This window comes from Neomonachus schauinslandi, chromosome 5, assembly GCF_002201575.2.
Source record: "Neomonachus schauinslandi chromosome 5, ASM220157v2, whole genome shotgun sequence".
NCBI lineage: Eukaryota > Metazoa > Chordata > Mammalia > Carnivora > Phocidae > Neomonachus > Neomonachus schauinslandi.
The window spans coordinates 79,622,403-79,640,773 of NC_058407.1; the positions used below are offsets into that span (position 1 = coordinate 79,622,403).

Consider the following 18,371-nt stretch of genomic DNA (forward strand, 5'->3'; position numbering starts at 1 on the left):
AATAAAGATTGTCGTGGATTCTAAGTATTTCTAGGACTCAGAGATTTCCTACCTATGACATTATTCCTTTTTAGTATTCAGTGACAATGCCCATGTTCAGATTCTCATTGTTAGCAACACTGAATGATGGCTGGTTTTCCAGACCATGTTGTGTAGTGACATCAGCTAATTTCAAGTACTGTTGTGAGGGTCTCTGCAAGCTGAAGTTGGATATCAGAAGATGACTGTCCTTGTATGTCTTCATTAACTTTTTTAAGTTTTTAATTAGGACTTAAACTAGATTTCTGATTGTGATGGATCTCCACAGATGTGCTATACTTGTCTAGAAACTTACCAAGGTTTTTCACATTTGGTTTCCAAAGCACATAATATTAAGTGATGCTATTGCTTCTTTGGGTTCTGGGGTTGTTTTTCTTTATTTATGTCATATAAAAGGGGATAGAAGAGAAAATTGGCTAAAGCAAAGAGCCCATCACTAAGAAAAAACCTGATGCTTTTGATTGGCAGCCTGGCCATTCTAGATATCATTTTTTAAAGGATTGCATATATAGGGCTCTAAATCATTTTTAAACAACTACTGGGCATATGTTAACTAGTCTCTGAGAATTTGTACTGTGCTTCTAGTAAACTATAAATTTGAATCAGAGAGCTCTATATTGATACCAGTCATTTTTGAGAATTTGTACTGTGCTTCTAGTAAACTATAAATTTGGACCAGAGAGCTCTATATTGATACCAGTCATTTTTGAGAATTTGTACTGTGCTTCTAGTAAACTATAAATTTGGACCAGAGAGCTCTATATTGATACCAGTCATTTTCACATGTTTTAGAATCATTGAGATATTCTTTACTTCTTTTGTATTTTGTCTATATAATAGGGATGCTGTCCTTGCTTCACAGGGTTCAATTCCTCATTTACTGAGTACTCAGTTCCTTCTCCAAATAGCTTATGATATAGCAGAAGGGATGTAAGTACATGAATTAACTATGAAATAAGAAAAAAATATTAAAATATTTTATTTCTGCAAACCCTGGGAATTCTACTGTCATCTGATGTCTAATTGTATTTCTTTGGCTTTTATCTTTTGTCAAGGAGGAAACAGAGGGATAATTTACTGTGATTTAAGAGTTTTTGCCCACATAAACACATAGTGAATGTCTTCGCTGACTTGTTTTTTTGGCAAATATTCATTGTGTCTATTTGGCTCTGTTTTTGGCTCTGAAAATGTAGAGGTTAAGATCAGACCCTTTTCCTTAAAAATGTTGTAGCCCACTGGAGAGAGCCAACATCTACTAAGATGCAATATGAGAAATTTTGCTATCTAGATATGCACAGGGCACTATCTGAACGCAGAACAAGGAAGAGCAAACTAGGCTACTGAGTCAGGAAAGGCTCTCAGTCACAAAGAATGTAAAAGATATCCAGGTAGAAAAATGGTACAGCTATTTCTATTTTGTTTTTTCTTATTATATCTTTCAAATTTTCCAAGATATGTATATGTGGAGATGACATATATAATCATGAATAAGAATATTTTTTAACTGTTTAAACATCTGAAAGGAGGCTGAGGCATCTTATTTTTTTAAAGGGCCTTTTAGAGTGCCACTGAAATGCAAGAAAACAAGACAAATGTAGAATCATCTCATTAACACTGCAGGAAAGAGAAGTCCTGGTATGTTTCTGTGAAGTAGGATATACTAAATGAAAATTATTTGTATAGATTTGTACTATGAATTATATCACATAAAATAGCATTATTGATTTCTTAAAATAATTATATTAATTTTGGCACTATAAAATAACTATAAAGAAGTAAAAGTTTTTAGTAAATAAATTTATAAGAAATTATTCAAATTAATGTCTCATATTGGAAAGCTATCCTTTATTTATGATTTAAGAGTTCTGATATTTACATTTATTAAACAAGTATGTATTGAGTATCTACTATGTGCCAGACACTGTTCTAAGCCTTGGAAATAGAACAGTGAACAAAATGAGTGAAAATCTGTGTCCTCTGAAAACATAAGCTTACTCTAACATAAGCAGGGATCGTTAATGAAGAGATCGATAATAAAATATGGTATGTCAGATCATAATATGCTATGGGAAAAAATAAGGCAGGAAATAGTGTTGGGTGTATTAGGGGAGGTGGATGAGTTGATCATTAAAAGTGTGGTTATTGATAAGACAATATTTGAAAGGAGTCCTGAAGGAGGTGAAGAAGCAAACCATGCAGGTGTCTAGAGGAAGAGAATCCGGGCAAAGGGACAACAACTATAAAGCCTTGAGACAAACACATGCTTCTCAGATGGAAGGAACTGGCAGGAGCCCAATGTGGCTGGGACTGTGGGAGGGTACAAGGAGAGGAGTCGAGAAAGGCGTAGCGAGGCCAGATTCTATAGTCCTTATTGGCCGTGGTGAAAAGCTGGCTCTAATTCTAAATAAGATGACAGCCATTGGAGGGTTTGGAGTTGAAGAGTCACGATCTGACTGAAAGGATGCCTCTGGCTCATGTGTAACAGCTAGACTCAGGAGGACTAAGGTCAGTGAGGGAGACCAGTTAAAATGCTTTTGCAGTGTTCCAGGTGAGAGAAGCTGGTGGCTCAGAGTAGTGTGGTAGTGGAGGTCTGTTGTTGGACATATGGACACACCTAAAACCTGATCATTACTAGTCACTGCTCCCTGCACTCTGTCGGTAGGCTCCAATTCAAGTATCTCAGGCTAGCTAGCCCTTTGATTAGCACTTTCTTCCAAGCACTGCAACACATTTCTTATGACAGTTAAAGCTACAGTTCATTCATCCTACCACCTTTTCATCATCCCTCTTGGGCTTCATTTCCTTTATTCAGCTTAGATTCCATGGTCCCATTTAAATTCCTTATATAGCCTCTTAATTTCCATGTATCTCTTTTTGGTGTGTTGTTGACCTTGCCCTGAAAAACCACACATCTCATTAATTACAACTCTGTCTACTCCATGCCTGGACCCAGACAACTGAACCTCACTGGAGAAAAACACACAAACATGCTTACTGACCTCACTTTGACCATAACAGAAAGGGAGCCCTTCAGACTTCCTGACAATCCTACTACATTTTCTAAGGTTGTTCGCTTTCCCTAGCTCACTCTCATACCTTCTGTTCCTCAAATTTCTAACACCTCCTCTCTCATCCCTATTATCAACTTACTACTACACTGAGAAAATAAAAGTAACCAGAAAAAAAAAAAACTTTTCTGCGTTTCCATCATCAAAACTGCCACCCTCCTGAAACTGTGACCATATTCTCTGCTGTCAGTATGGTTGAATTTGTTTCTGTCTAAGGCCAAAACCTTCCACTTATATACTAGGGCATTCCATTCTCACCTGGTCAAGATGTTTTAGCAAACATTCCATCTCTCTCAAAATCAAATCAACATGTCATCATTCCCATCTTTAAAAAGCCCTCCCTTTTACCTTATCCATTTCTCTAGCTACCACCCTATTTCTTAGCTCCCCCTTTTCAAGAGTTGCCTATATTCATTGTTTATACTTCTTCTTCTCCCATTCTTATTTAAACTCACTACAGCAGCTTTGGTATCCACTAGTCCCTGAAACTGTTGCGGTCAAGGTTACCAGTGACTTGTAAGTTGCTCAACCCAATGGCCACTTCCTGGTCCTCATTTGAGTCAACTGTCTGCGACTTTTGACACAGATGATCACTCCCTCCATCCTGAAGTTTTTTTTTCATTTGGCTGCCAGGACACCAGGTTTCACTGGTTTTGTTCTGACCTCCCCTGCCCAAATTTCTCAGTCTTCTTCACTGTGATGCCTCTCCTCTTCCTAACTTCTGTTGGTGTTCTTTGGATCTCTTTTCTCTGACTCAGCTCACTTTTAGGTCATCCCATGAAGGCTCATGATTTTAAGTACCAGGCATATACTGACAACACCTAAATATATAGCTCCAATCCTGACCTCTGCTCAGAGCTCCTGAAAAACATATTCATCCAACAGCCTGCTCATCATTTCCTTTTGCATAATATATCAAGTTTCATGTGTCCAAGACCAAAGTCTTGATTTTCTTTCCCTAAATATGCTCCTTCTGCATTTTTCCTTAGCAAGTGGCATTTCTAAACTTTCAGTTGCTCAGGTTAATACTTTCAGAGTCAAACCTAACTCCTCTTTTTCTCATGCCCCAGATGCAAACTGTAAATGAATCATGCCAATTTTACCTTCAACAAACTTCTTAAAACATATGCTAATGTGCCTAAATGATTACAATAATTGTATCCTTTGAAACACATTTAGATTTTTAGAAGCACCTACAAGTCACAACAAATTTCATGACTACAGTTTGTAATAAAAATCTGTACAATTCACATTTAGTCACGAATGAAATGTAAATAGTTTTCTTGAGTGAGTTATAAATATCCCTGAAAGCCAATTCTAAAATACTAGTTTCAAAAATTATTTGCTCTAGAGCAGCATCAGTGGGATGAATATTTAATTTACCATGTTATCACTTACAAGGATAATGTTTATTAGGCTTTATAGGTTCTGGATTATTATTTAAAATTTATCTCCATTCTTTATAATCACAATTTGAATTAACATCTCAAGAATAGTACAAAGACTTATTTATTGCTCTGTAATGTTGATAAGAATACTGCCTCTGAAATCATTCTGCTTGCATTCAATACTGGCTCTATCATTTTCTAGGTACATTATCATGGACAAGTCCCTTAAATGCTCGGCGCCTCAGTTTCCTCATCTGTAAAACGAGGATAATGCCAGTGTCTACCTCAGGATTTCCTCGTAGGATCAAATGAGATCACGTACTTAAGTATTTAGGATAGCGACTGGCACAGAGTAAAAGATAGGAACGGTGCCAGAATAAAAGAATTATATGGAGATTCTTTGATTTTGGAAGCCCTCAGGGAACTTGAGGCATAAATAGACTATCTGAAAGGTCATAGACATTGGGGAAGGTATGTGCTATGGTGAGCGCTGTGAATTGTGTAAGACTGTTGAATCACAGACCTGTACCTCTGAAACAAATAATACATTATATGTTAAAAAAAAGAAGAAGAAGATAGCAGGAGGGGAAGAATGAAGGGGGGGAAATCTCAGTGGGAGACGAACCATGAGAGACTATGGACTCTGAAAAACAAACTAAGGGTTCTAGAGGGGAGGGGGTGGGGGGATGGGTTAACCTGGTGATGGGTATTAAAGAGGGCACGTACTGCGTGGAGCACTGGGTGTTATATGCAAACAACGAATCATGGATCACTACATCAAAAACTAATGATGTAATGTATGGTGATCAACATAACATAATAAAAAAATAATAATAAAGACATTGCAGGGTTTCAGGAATTGTTCAAGAGAGCCAGAAAAGTGGCATGTGAAAGCAATATGTATTAGTTATCTACAAAGTGAGAGAACCAGCTAACAAATGTCATAGACATTCAAATGAGAAAGATTATTTCCATCAACGGCAGTTTAAGATCATTCGTGGTGAAATTTTCGTTATTTAAATGCCCATTTCGAATTACAATAAAACTGAGATAAAGCGCCAGTTTTGACATACGAATATTCAGAAGCATAGGACTTTAGTACAAACTGCTAGTGTAGGTTGATTAGATGCCATAAGAGAAATCCTTCCGAAATGTAAATACCTATTTATTTAGGTAGATAGGAAGCTGCCATTTAGATTGGTATTGCTACCCTACTGAAGTATCACACTGCTGATCAGTTTGATGTGCATATAGTTTATTGTAGAGAGCATCAGTTATATGTCTCTGTGGCTGTTTCTTCTTCCTGGAACAATCATACATTTATCTAAGATATAAATTTAATCAACAAATATGAATTGAGCACCTACTCTGGGCGAGACACGGTCTTCTCATGCTAGGAACATATACATTGCCAAATAAAAAAATGTAAGATTGATGTAGTAATAATAGCTGATCCCCATGATTTCATTATTTATTCCTTTCAAATAGGCATGTTTCCTGAAGCATAATTAATCAGCATTAACCCCAGAACTGTGAAGCTATGGGTACCAGTGGACAAAGTAATTTCAAAGTTTGACCACAGGAAAGGCAGAAAAAGAGACCTAAATGCTTTACCTTCTCTTTCCCTCTAGTTGGCTCGTCACAACAAACTCTTACAGCAGATGCTCAAACCAGGATCGGATCCAGATGATGGGGATGAAGCCTTAAAATATTATGCCAACCACACTGCACAGATCGAGGTAACCATCTCTTATTTCTCGAAAAGGATCAACTGTGAATATATATGTTCCCTTTCTCTTTCAGACCATTTTCATAATTGTTTCCTAGAACAATGAAGCAGAATTGAAAAATAGAAACTGTAAAAGTATACATCAAAAGATAAGATGCAAGGAGTGATCTATGAGAAATTGAAGTGCATATCTTTCAAAGTGGTCTTTATTTTTTGGCCAGAACGATATGTGAATTTTCTTTTGTAATTAACATTATTTTTGTGTTGTGTTGGTCATGGAAGCAATCATTACAGAGCAGTGATGTTTTGATGAAAAAATAATTACATTACAAGCTATCATGCAAGAAAAGCATTCTCTGTAGAAACTATAAAAGGCTTGTTAAAAGAGAGATCTCTGTGTAAAGCAGTGTTCAAAAGTGTGGAAGGCACTATAAAGTACTCATAGCGATGGCATAAACCTGGAGTGCTTTAGCAGCTCTCATTTTCAGTACACGGCAATTGACCCCCCCGCCATGCAATATTATTTAATAGCTTTTGGCAGTTGAGGAGGGGTAGGTCAACATGGACTTACCATTATGTGTTGTGAGACCCATCTGGCTGTCATTTACTAGCTCTGGTATCATTTTGACACTGGTTGGCAGAGCTAATCAGGCAGAAGTGAGCAGAGTAGTTGACGATTGTCACTTGTAATTTACATTCATACATTTATTCATTTTGGTGGATATTTTTTAGTTTAGAGCAGAATGCATGATGGGTATCACTGCTATTAACTCTCAGGATATATAATCATGGTACCTTGCTGTTTGCTATTGCCAAACATTTGGAATAATGAACATGTCACAAAATTGATCACTTGCTCACGTTTATAAACATTAATAGTACTGCAGCTTTGGTGGGAGACTCGACGTAGGAACCCATAAGCTGGACCAGCAGCAAAAACGTTGCTTATTGCATCAGGTGATTAGAGCCTGAGAGGCTGGTCACCTCAGGAAGCTGGAGAAGTTGATACGGATTTATCGCCAAACCACTAAGGTTCTGAGGAAGGTCCCAGAAGTCATGGTACAAAGCTACATGATTAGAAGAGATAGGAATAGCAGGTGGGCTGAGTGGGCCAGAGGAAGGATTTGGTTAATACCTGTGTGAGAGCTGGGGCTATTGTCTGAAGTAGGACTTTTATTGGTTTCCCAGCAATGAGGAGGGATTTCACTGTAAATACACAAATTTGGTAAATGTTTGCAGATCACTTACTCTCTCTCAGTTACATACACATACAGAAGATAATTCCGTGTAGTAAGTGCATAAACAGAGGGCCAAGGAAATGTAGAGAAAACAGCAATTAACTGTGCCTGGGGAATTTCAGGATGGATTTCACAGAGATAGTTGCCATAAAGAATATATTAAAGATTGAGTAAAGATTGGGCACAGAATTTCAGATAGAAGTAAATGAAGGGAAGGTGTGAAACCATGAGAGACTTGACTTCGGGAAACAAACTGAGGGTTGCAGAAGGGGAGGTGGGGAGGAGAATGGGTAACTGAGTGATGGGTATTAAGGATGTGATGTGATGAGCACTGAGTGTTATACAGACTCATGAATCATTGAGCACTGCATCAGAAACTAATGATATGTTGGCTAATAGAATTGAAATAAAACAAAAAAAAATGAAGTTGTTAAAAGCAAAAAAAGAATACACAAGGCGGGGGACTCTTTTCAAAAGATTACTCTAGTTGCTGTTGGAGAAAGAATTGGAAAAGAGAATGGGGCATGGGGATGCAGGTAGATCAGATGAAAGATATTTTAATAGAAAATGTGAAAGATGGTGGTACTGAAGATGACTGGATTGGAGAAAAATACACATACACACACGTACATACATGTGTGTATGTGTGTGTATGAGGGATATTTATAATGCCCCTTATAAAATGTGACAACCTAAGCAAAATGGTATGGAAAAGGATGCCCCTGGGCTTCTGGTTTGAATAAATAAGCAGAATTGGTGTAGTGCATTGGGATCCTAGCTTGGGCAGTTAAAAGAGAGAGGAAGATCATTTATTGGTTCTTGGATAAATTGAATTTGAGGTGACTTTGAGGCATTCCTGAAGTTGGGTACAGAAGTCCAGTGTTCAAAGGAACAGTCTGGGCTGATGATGTAAATTCTACATGTTGACCAGTCCCCATGCTCATTGGAAGACCAGCTCATATGCTCTATTCAGAGAGGCTTCTCACCCATTAGGCATTCATTAATTTTATCCCACTGTACTCCCACAGCAGTTTGATCATGCTGTTAGCTTAATATATCATATTGAAACGTGTGTCTTATGTGTCACTTGTCCCCTACTGACACAGTGCCTTGGAGCATCACCACAATAATGATTATTGTTGAAAATAATTTTTCTAAAATAATAAACTCAAAGATGCTGAGAAATATGAAGGACCTTGTGTGTTACCTGGTTCACTCACCCATTCAAGGAGAAATTACTCTGTAATGATCTTGCCTCTACTTTAAATTGTTCCTGTGATAGAGATCTCACGACTTCAGAAGGAAACAGATCCAATTTTGAACAATTTGAATAATTAGAAAGTTATTTTTTATAAAGAGTTCACACTAGCCCACCTTAATGTTTCCCCACTGTTCAGAACATTTGCTCTTCTGTTAGCATGATAGCTTGGCTGTAACATTCGAAGAACCATAATGATTACTTAACTAGAGGCTCTTATAGATTGGGATTCATGTTGTGTTTTCACTTTGAGTTCCCCAGACCTCCTCACCTAAGGAGTGAATAAGCATTTGTTGAAAAAATGTATTGGAACAATTATCCATTTTGGCTTTTTACAGTTAATACACTCCCATTGTCTGCAGTAATTCCTCCAGTTTGTCTGTGCGCCTTGTAGAATGTGATGACCAGAATCAAACATAACATTTCATAAAGGGACTGAATTGTTTGGTCTATAATAATCAAAATTCGATTTCTTTTTTTTTTTAGATGTATTTATTTGAGAGACAGCGCGCACGCACAAGTGTGCACAAATGGGGGGAGGGGCAGAGGGAGAGACTCTCAGGCAGACTACCCACTGAGCATGGAGCCTGTTGTGGGGATCGATCCTACGACCCATGAGATTATGACCTAAGCCAAAATCATGAGTCGGGTGCTTAACTGACTGAGCCACCCCAGCGCCCTTCCGTTTCTTTTTTTTAATTTATTTTTATTTTTAATTTTTATTCTATTTATTTAAATTTAAAAAAAAAAAGTAAAAACAATGCACCAATTTTTCCCACACCCCATCCACTGCCTCTGGCAACCACCAATCTATTCTCTGTATCTATGAGCTTGTATGTATATACGTGTGTGTCTGTGTATGTGTATATATGTATATATATATTCAGATTCCACATACAAGAGAGATCATGTGGTATTTCTTTCTCTATCTGACTTATTTCACTTAGCATAATGCCCTTGAGGTCCATCCATATCTTGTCACAAATGGCAAGATACCATTCTTCTTTATGGCTGAATAATATTCCACTGCATATGTATACCACAATTTCTTTACCCATTCATCCATTGACAGGCACTTAGGTTGTTTCCATATCTTGGCTATTGTAAATAATACTGCAGTGAACATGGGGGTGCAGATATCTTTTCAAATTAGTGTTTTGGGGTTTTTTTGATAAATCTGCAAAGTGGAATTGCTGGATCATACAGTAGTTCTTGTTTTAATTTTTAAGGAATCTCTGTATTGTTTTCCACAGTGACCACCACAATTTACATTCTCACCAGTGGTGCACAAAAGTTCCCTTTTCTCTACATCCTCACTAATACTTAATATTTCTAGTTTCTTTGATAATAGTCATTCTAACATGTGTGAGATGATATCTCATTGTGGTTTTGATTTGAATTTTCTTGATGATTAATGATGTAGGGCCTCTTTTTGTGTATTTGTTGGACATTTTTCTGTCTTTTTTGGAAAACTGTCTATTCATATCTTCCACCCATTTTTTTAATCAGATTGGGGTTTTTTGCTATTGAGTTGTATGAATTCTTTTTTTCTTTTCAAGTTTTTATTTAAATACTAATTAATTAATATATATGGTAAAATTGGTTTCAGGTGTAGAATTTAGTGATTCATCACTTACATTTAACACCCAGTGCTCATCACAACAAGCGCCATCCTTAATGCCCATCACCGATTTACCTACTCCCCATGCACTTCTTTCCATCAACCCTTAGTTTGTTCTCTATAGTTAAGAGTCTCTATGGTTTGCTTTCCTCTCTTTTTTTTCTTCCCCTATGTTCATCTGTTTTGTTTCTTAAATTCCATATATGAGTGAAATCATATGATATTTGTCTTTCCCTGACTTACTTTGCTTAGCATAATATACTCTAGCTCCACCCATGTCATTGCAAATGGCAAGATTTCATTCTTTTTGATGGCTGAGTAATAGTCCATTGTATATATTAACCACATCTTCTTTATCTATTCATCAGTTGATGGACACTTGGGCTCTTTCCATGGTTTGACTATTGTTGATAATGCTGCCATAAACATTGGGTTGCATGTGCCACTTCAAATCTGTATTTTTATATCCTTTGGGTAAATGCCTAGTAGGGCAATTGCTGAATTGTAGGGTCGTTCTATTTTTAACTTTTTGAGTTGTGTGAATTCTTTATATAGTTTGAATATTACCCCTTATTGGATATTTGATTTGCATGTATTTTTTCCCATTCAGTAGCTTGCCTTTTCATTTTGTTGATGGTTTCCTTTGTTGTGCAAAAGCTTTTTAGTTTGATATAGTCCTACTTTTTAATTATTGCTTTTGTTGTCTTTATTTTTGGTGTCAGATTTTTTTTAAAGATTTTATTTATTTATTTGACAGAGAGAGAGAGAGCGAGAGCAAGAACACAAGCGGGGGGAGTAGGAGAGGGAGAAGCAGGATTCCCTCCAAGCAGGGAGCCCGATGTGGGGCTCGATCCCAGGACCCTGGGATCATGACCCAAGCCCAAGGCAGATGCTAAATGACTGAGCCACCCAGGCGCCCCTTGGTGTCAGATTTAAATAATCATCTTCAAGACCTATGTCAAGGAGCTTACTGCCTGTTTTCTTCTAGGAGTTTTTATGGTTTCAAGTCTTACGTTTAAGTCTTGATCATTTTGAGTTAATTTCTTTTCTTTTTTTGTAAGGTAGTGCTCCAGTTTCATTCTTTTGCATGTAGCCATCCAATTTTTCCAAATCCATTTATTGAAGAGGCTGTCCTTTCCCTATTGTATATTCTTGGTTCCTTTATGGTCAATTAATTGGCTATATATTCATGGGTTTATTTCTGGGTTCTCTATTCTGTTCCAATGATCTGTATTTCTGTTTTTTTTTTTTTTTAAGATTTTATTTATTTATTTGAGAGAGAGAGAATGAGAGACAGAGAGCATGAGAGGGAGGAGGGTCAGAGGGCGAAGCAGACTCCCTGCCGAGCAGGGAGCCCGATGCGGGACTCGATCCTGGGACTCCAGGATCATGACCTGAGCCGAAGGCAGTCGCTTAACCAACTGAGCCACCCAGGCACCCTGTATTTCTGTTTTTATGTCAATACCACACTGTTTAATTACTATAGCTTTGTAATATAGTTGAAATCAGAGAGTGTGAAACCACCAACTTTGTTTTTCTTTCTCAAAATTGTTTTGGCTATTTGGGGTCTTTAATGGTTCCATACAAATTTTAAAACTGGTTGTTCTTTTTTTTTTTTTTTAAGGGCTCTTTGTCCTATTTGAAAAAAGGCCTTGGAATTTTGATAGGGATTGCATTGAATCTATATATTGCTTTTGGTAGTATGGATGCTTTAAAAATATTAGTTCTTCCAATCCATGAGCATGAAATATTTTTCCATTTATTTGTGGCTTCTTCAATTCCTTTCATTAATGTCTTATAGTTTTCAATATATAGATCTTTTTCCACTTTGGTTAAAGTTATTCTTAGGTATTGTATTCTTTTTGATGCAATTCTAAATGGGATTGTTTTCTTTATTTCTCTTTCTGATAGTTCATTATTAATATATAGAAATGCAACATATTTTTATGTGTTGATTTCTATATCTTGCCACTTTACTGAATTTGTGTATTATTTCTAATAGCTTCTTGATGGGATATTAAGAAAACTTAATATCATGTCATCTAGATATAGTGACCGTTTTACTTCTTTTTTCCAATTCAGATGCCTTTTATTTCTTTTTCTTGCCTAATCGCTCTGGCTAGGACTTCCAATACTATGTTGAATAAAAGTGGTAAGTGGTAACATCATTGTCTTGTTACTGATCTTAGAGGAAGAGCTTTCAGCTTTGCACTGTTGAGTATGATGTTAGCTGTGACCTTGTCATATATAGCTTTTATGTTGAGATATGTTCCCTCTATACCCCCTTTGTTGAGAATTTTTATCATAAATGGATGTTGAACTTTCTCAAATGCCTTTTCTGCATCTATTGAGATGATTATTAAGTTTTTATCCTTCATTTTGTTACTGTGTTGTATCACATTGACTGATTTGTGGTTATTGAAGCATACTTGCATCCCTGGAATATATCCCACTTGATTGTGGCATAGAAACACTATTTCTTAAATGCATCCTGAGATTTTTGGTTGGTTGGTTGGTTTGTTTGACACTGTTGGATCAAGCAAACCTTTTTTCCCCCTACAATACCAAATAGGTCCAATTTTTCTTTTGTACAATTGATTTCTTTAACCTATGTTCAGGAATTTTATTTACCACTACTAAATTTCATTTTGTGTGTTTTATGATAGTATCCTAGTATGTAGTTTGCATATTTAACATATTATTTAGGATAGCTTCAATTACAAATACCAGAATACCAGACTGACAATTATTTGAACAATAAAAATATTTGATTATCCCACATAAAAGGAAGTCTGAAGGTACCAGTAGTTCTACAGTTGACTCATGACTCAATGATGTCTTTAAACATGGAGGTGTTTCCCATCTCTCTCTAGGTGTTCCTTATTACACTGGTGATATCTTACCTCATGGTTGCAAAATGGCTGCCAGCATTTTAAGCATCATGCCCTTATACTACCTTTTGTTCTAAGTGGGAAGAAAGAGGATACAGGCCAAAAGAAGTGTTTTTGTGTTGTGTGTTTAGTTTTTTATTGTTATTATGTTGTTTGTCTCATGTGGCTGTCTACCTTTTCCTGATTCCCCTTCCCCCCATCACCAGCATATTTCTGCTTGTGCCTCACTTCCTGGAACTAGTAACATGTTTGCCCCTGTATCAGCCCGTGGTGAAGGGGAATAGGAGGACCCTTCTGGCTTAGACCAATCCTGATTCATTCTTGAGGGCTGAGCAGAGTATATGAATATGAATCTTGAGATTTAGTCAACGTAAAACCTTGTTACATAGTAAATTTCTGTGAAAATATTCATCCTGTTTTTGTTTTGTTTAGTCTAACATTACACTGTCACAAATACCAAATAAGACAAGTTCAAAATAATGAATATTTACATCCGGTTATATACTTGAATGGATATGAAACCTACAAAAATATGTTTTACCATGCGTAGGAAAACATTTTAATGATACAAAGCACCTTTCTCTGCAGAACTCAAGGCACATCATGTTGAGGATGTCATTTGGTCCCTAACAGCAACAGCTCTTTTAGGAAGACCAAGCTAAGAATAAGATACAGATATACTAAGTACTGTGTTTAAGGTTATGTAGCCAATCACTTAGTTCTTAGTTCTCTGCTGTAATTCATGGAAATAAAAATGGGTGGCAAAATTTTAATGTTAGTCCAAAAAGAATAAAGATTTGGGGTTTTGTTATTTATAAGATATTCATGATACATTCATCAGTTAATTTTTCTTAAAGACAACAATGAAAAGTAGTACACTAAAGAATTGCTTTAGGTATTTCAAGCTGGCATATTTTTTTATTTTTGTTTTTTTGTTTGGGGTGGCATATTTTTTTAAACCTGAATTCGTAAAATATCATTCATAAGCTCATGCTAAAAACAAAAAAATAGTCCAAGACTGACAAATGCAAATTAATATTTTCAGATTGTTCGGCATGATAGGACGATGGAACAAATAGTTTTTCCTGTCCCCAATATATGTGAATACCTTACACGAGAATCCAAGTGCCGTGTGTTCAATACAACTGAAAGGGATGAACAAGGAAGTAAAGTGAATGACTTTTTCCAGCAAACGGAAGATCTCTACAATGAAATGAAATGGCAGAAAAAAATCAGGAGTAAGTACAGTAAACCAAAATTGTTAGTTTTGAGCGTAACGGTAGATATATTGGTACTCTGGAATACATGACAGCATTCATTTAAATCGGTTTTTAATTTCTTACCTTCTGATGTTACTGAAGTCCCTTAAAGCCTTAAGAGTGTAAGCTCAGTCTACACCTGGGTGGGAGCTGAGACACCTGTGGCTTAATAAAAACAGAAGACTAATTAGATCATCTTTTCATGCTGATCCTATAGTTTTATAAATATTATGAAATGCAGGGTTGCAGCTGTATGTTTCAACTGCTGAGCAGCTGCAGCTTTGCAGTCTTTGGCTAGGTTCTGACTGGTTTTAACAATCGGTGAGTGGTATGGAGGGGCATTGGCACCAGCGTGCTTGTCCTCCGTTGTCTTATGATCTTACAATGGAGTAGATTGTTTGATGTTTTCTTGAAAGTCATTCTTTCTTTCAACATATCTTTACCTTTCCAAATCAGACTAAAAATTCTGTGGCACTTGTATTCCAATAAGCAATGTTATCATTTTACAGTTAAAAAGTAGCATGATAATAGTTCCCATTACTTACATCTCAAGGGGTCAAGTCTATTTGGAAATTTCTACCTCTCCTAAATAATTGAAGAGATATGCAGTGCATACAAATTTGACCACATGACTTTTCCAGGTCTTGTCCCTTCTTAACTCTTAATATCTAAACATAAGATCTAAAATATTGGAGTTACTTGAGGGAGTAAGTGTCAGAATTTTCAAACTTAAAAGTTTTATTACACTAAGCTTTGGTTTATTTTCCCATATATCATGAGTTTTTAACAAAATATAATAGAGAGACACTGTTGATTAGGTCTTTGCTATCTTTGGGGGAAGTCTTCCAGACAAGCAGGCCTATGTTCTCAATACCTCTGTTCAACAGTGCTTCTAGTTTTCTAGGAACTTTAATGAGCATGGTTTATGAATGTGAGTGGAGCTTGAGACACATCATCTTTGGATATAAGATTATATGCATTTTGCATATGCATATGCATGCATTTTTAGGCTTTCTTATCAGAATATTTGAAAAAATAAAGAAATGACTCTCCCTTAGTATTTTGCCATGTAGAACCTTAGGGCATTCAGAGAAAATTTTGAGTGTCCAGAATATGTGAAGACTCAACAATTTTATTTGGGACATTTGAAAAGCACACATTTTATCCTTGACAAAAGTAAGTTGAATAAGGATGTAGTGCTTGTGGGGTTTGTTCTTTTTTGGATAAATATCTTATTATTTACTGGAAAACAAATCTTAAAATAATTTCCAATGCACATAATACATTGAAAATTTAGAAGCAACTTACTATGAGGTTACAGATAGAAACTAATTCATTAGATGGATATACTGCAAATATATGCATCAACATCTTCTAATTTTGTCTTAACATTCTCCTTTTTAAAATGAAGACTCCTAATTCAAAAATGATGGAGATGTAGATGTTTACAGCATAACATACATTAGTCAACTAAATGCCATGGCAAATCACAGCCTATTCCAGGGTTGGAATGCTTCAGTCTAAGAGAAGGAAAACAACATATACTGAAGGAAGTACAGTTTAGAAGTAAGCAGAAGATCCCAGATTGGAATTCACAGAACCTAATTTGAAAAGTTTATAATTTCTATTTGAAAGGTGATGTGCCTTTCTCCCTCAAGTAACTCCAATATTTTAGATCTTATGTTTAGATATTAAGAGTTAAGAAGGGACAAGACCTGGAAAAGTCATGTGGTCAAATTTGTATGCACTGCATATCTCTTCAATTATTTAGGAGAGGTAGAAAGAACTGATTTTGGGTTAGGGTCAACTATGTTCAGTAGATGAATTTACTAATTCATTTCTGAAGATAAATATGGAATCTCTTTTCTGAAAATATTCGGTTAAGACTCTCCTACTTATTAGTACTTCCTATCGTATCTTTCACATATTTTCCGGTTGTTCCAAACCCAAGTGCTTAGGAAGCATTACGGTTTAAAACTTAGGTATCATAAATCACTAGTTCCCAATAAGCAGTTCTAGGCCATGGTGTTCAGTGTCAGGATTTCAGGTAACTGTGACTGGGTCATAAGAGTTTTCATCAGACATGTATCTGGCTTGGGTTTTTTATTTGACTGTAAAGCATGGGAGGGACCGTTTTATCAATATTACTGAATTATAAAGTGATACATACTATTCCGTGAAGAGGTGCCCCAGGCAGCCATTAACGTGTTTCCCTTAATCTGCTCTAGGGATGTATTAGAATTGTTACAGAATCACTTATTCTGACCATGTTTAGCAATTGCAAAATTTCTCACCCTTTTACCATGGCTTAGGTGTAAATTGACTGAAGAATAAAAAAAGGAATCAAATCGAAAACCCCCTTATAGTATTGATTATAAACTTTCTTATATAAGTCATTTTGAATATTTGTTTCAGTATACTTTTATACTACTTTGCAAAAACACATTTGGTAAAATGTTATTTCCATAGAGTTCATGTGTTGAAACCAAAATTAATTATTCCATTTTGTCCCATCGTACTTTTTGCTTACTAGATAACCCTGCACTGTTCTGGTTCTCGAGGCACATATCCCTCTGGGGGAGCATATCCTTCAACTTGGCTGTGTTCATCAATTTAGCTGTTGCTCTCTTCTACCCATTTGGAGATGATGGAGATGAAGGCAAGTGCTTGTCTTTCTTTAAATGATAAATATTTTAAAGTTCTAAAAATAATACTCTTGATAATCCATTCCTTGGCTATTTAGAGCTTCAAAATAATAATAATGCAATTCTTTTTTTTAAATTATTTTTATTTATTTATTTATTTATTTATTTATTATTATGTTATGTTAATCACCATACATTACATCATTAGTTTTTGATGTAGTGTTCCATGATTCATTGTTTGCATATAACACCCAGTGCTCCATTCAGTACGTGCCCTCTTTAATACCCATCACCAGGCTAACCCATCCCTCCACCCCCCTCCCCTCTAGAACTCTCAGTTTGTTTCTCAGAGTCCATAGTCTCTCATGGTTCGTCTCCCCCTCCGAATTCCACCCCCCTCATTTCTCCCTTCCTACTACCTTCTTTTTTTTTTTTAACATATAATGTATTATTTGTTCATTGGGGAGGGTATGTGCTATGGTGAGCGCTGTGAATTGTGTAAGACTGTTGAATCACAGACCTGTACTTCTGAAACAAATAATAATGCAATTCTTGTTAAAATTTTCTGTATTCATTGAAAGTGGAGCATGATGATAAGTAGATTAGGCAGAAAACTATGGTCAATAGAAATGTTAGTTTTCAAAAAGCTCATATACAGAAGAGCTCTTGGAGCTATGCTATACTGGCAAGCAAGGCAATGAAAAAGAATTATTTCTACTGATTAATATGACTGAAAGCATTTTAAATATGGCATCTCAATTATATGGGAAAATGAGTGCCAAAATATTTATCGTGACTACCTTAAATAGTGGAGTTTATATTTAACCCTCTTCCTTGCTTTCTATCTTGTCTAAGGTTTCTATAATGAGCACATATGGACTTTGAAAAAAAAATTTTTTAATGTACAGCATAGGACAGAATATGATCATAGAGAATATCTCAGATCTCAGATTAGGAGGTTAACTCTTGTTTCCAGTCTAGGATGTCTCTACAAGGATGATTGACTGAAATTAATATTATTAAACTAATAATAAATGAAGTTTTACAAAAGCAAAGACAAGAGAAATTATCCCATCTTAGGTGAAATGGGATGTAGAGGTGAAATATGCTAATGGGTGGCATCATGGGAATTAAGTTTTGTTTAAGTCTGGCAAAGTGCATGGGAAAATATGTTACAGCCTTGGGATACAATCAGGTAAGTAGCTTTGAAATGTGTGCGGAAAGAAGGCCTTGAA

At 36.0% G+C, this 18,371-nt stretch overlaps 1 protein-coding gene across 1 annotated transcript in view; it reads left to right on the top strand.

Annotated features, from left to right (window-relative positions):
• ITPR2 (inositol 1,4,5-trisphosphate receptor type 2) overlaps window positions 1-18,371 on the top strand; it is a 482,328-nt gene that overhangs the window by 366,599 nt on the left and 97,358 nt on the right. Inside the window, exons 46-48 of the mRNA XM_044915443.1 lie at window positions 6,127-6,234; window positions 14,278-14,470; window positions 17,025-17,150. Coding sequence (XP_044771378.1) covers window positions 6,127-6,234; window positions 14,278-14,470; window positions 17,025-17,150 — 427 coding nt within the window. The remainder of the gene's footprint in view (window positions 1-6,126; window positions 6,235-14,277; window positions 14,471-17,024; window positions 17,151-18,371) is intronic.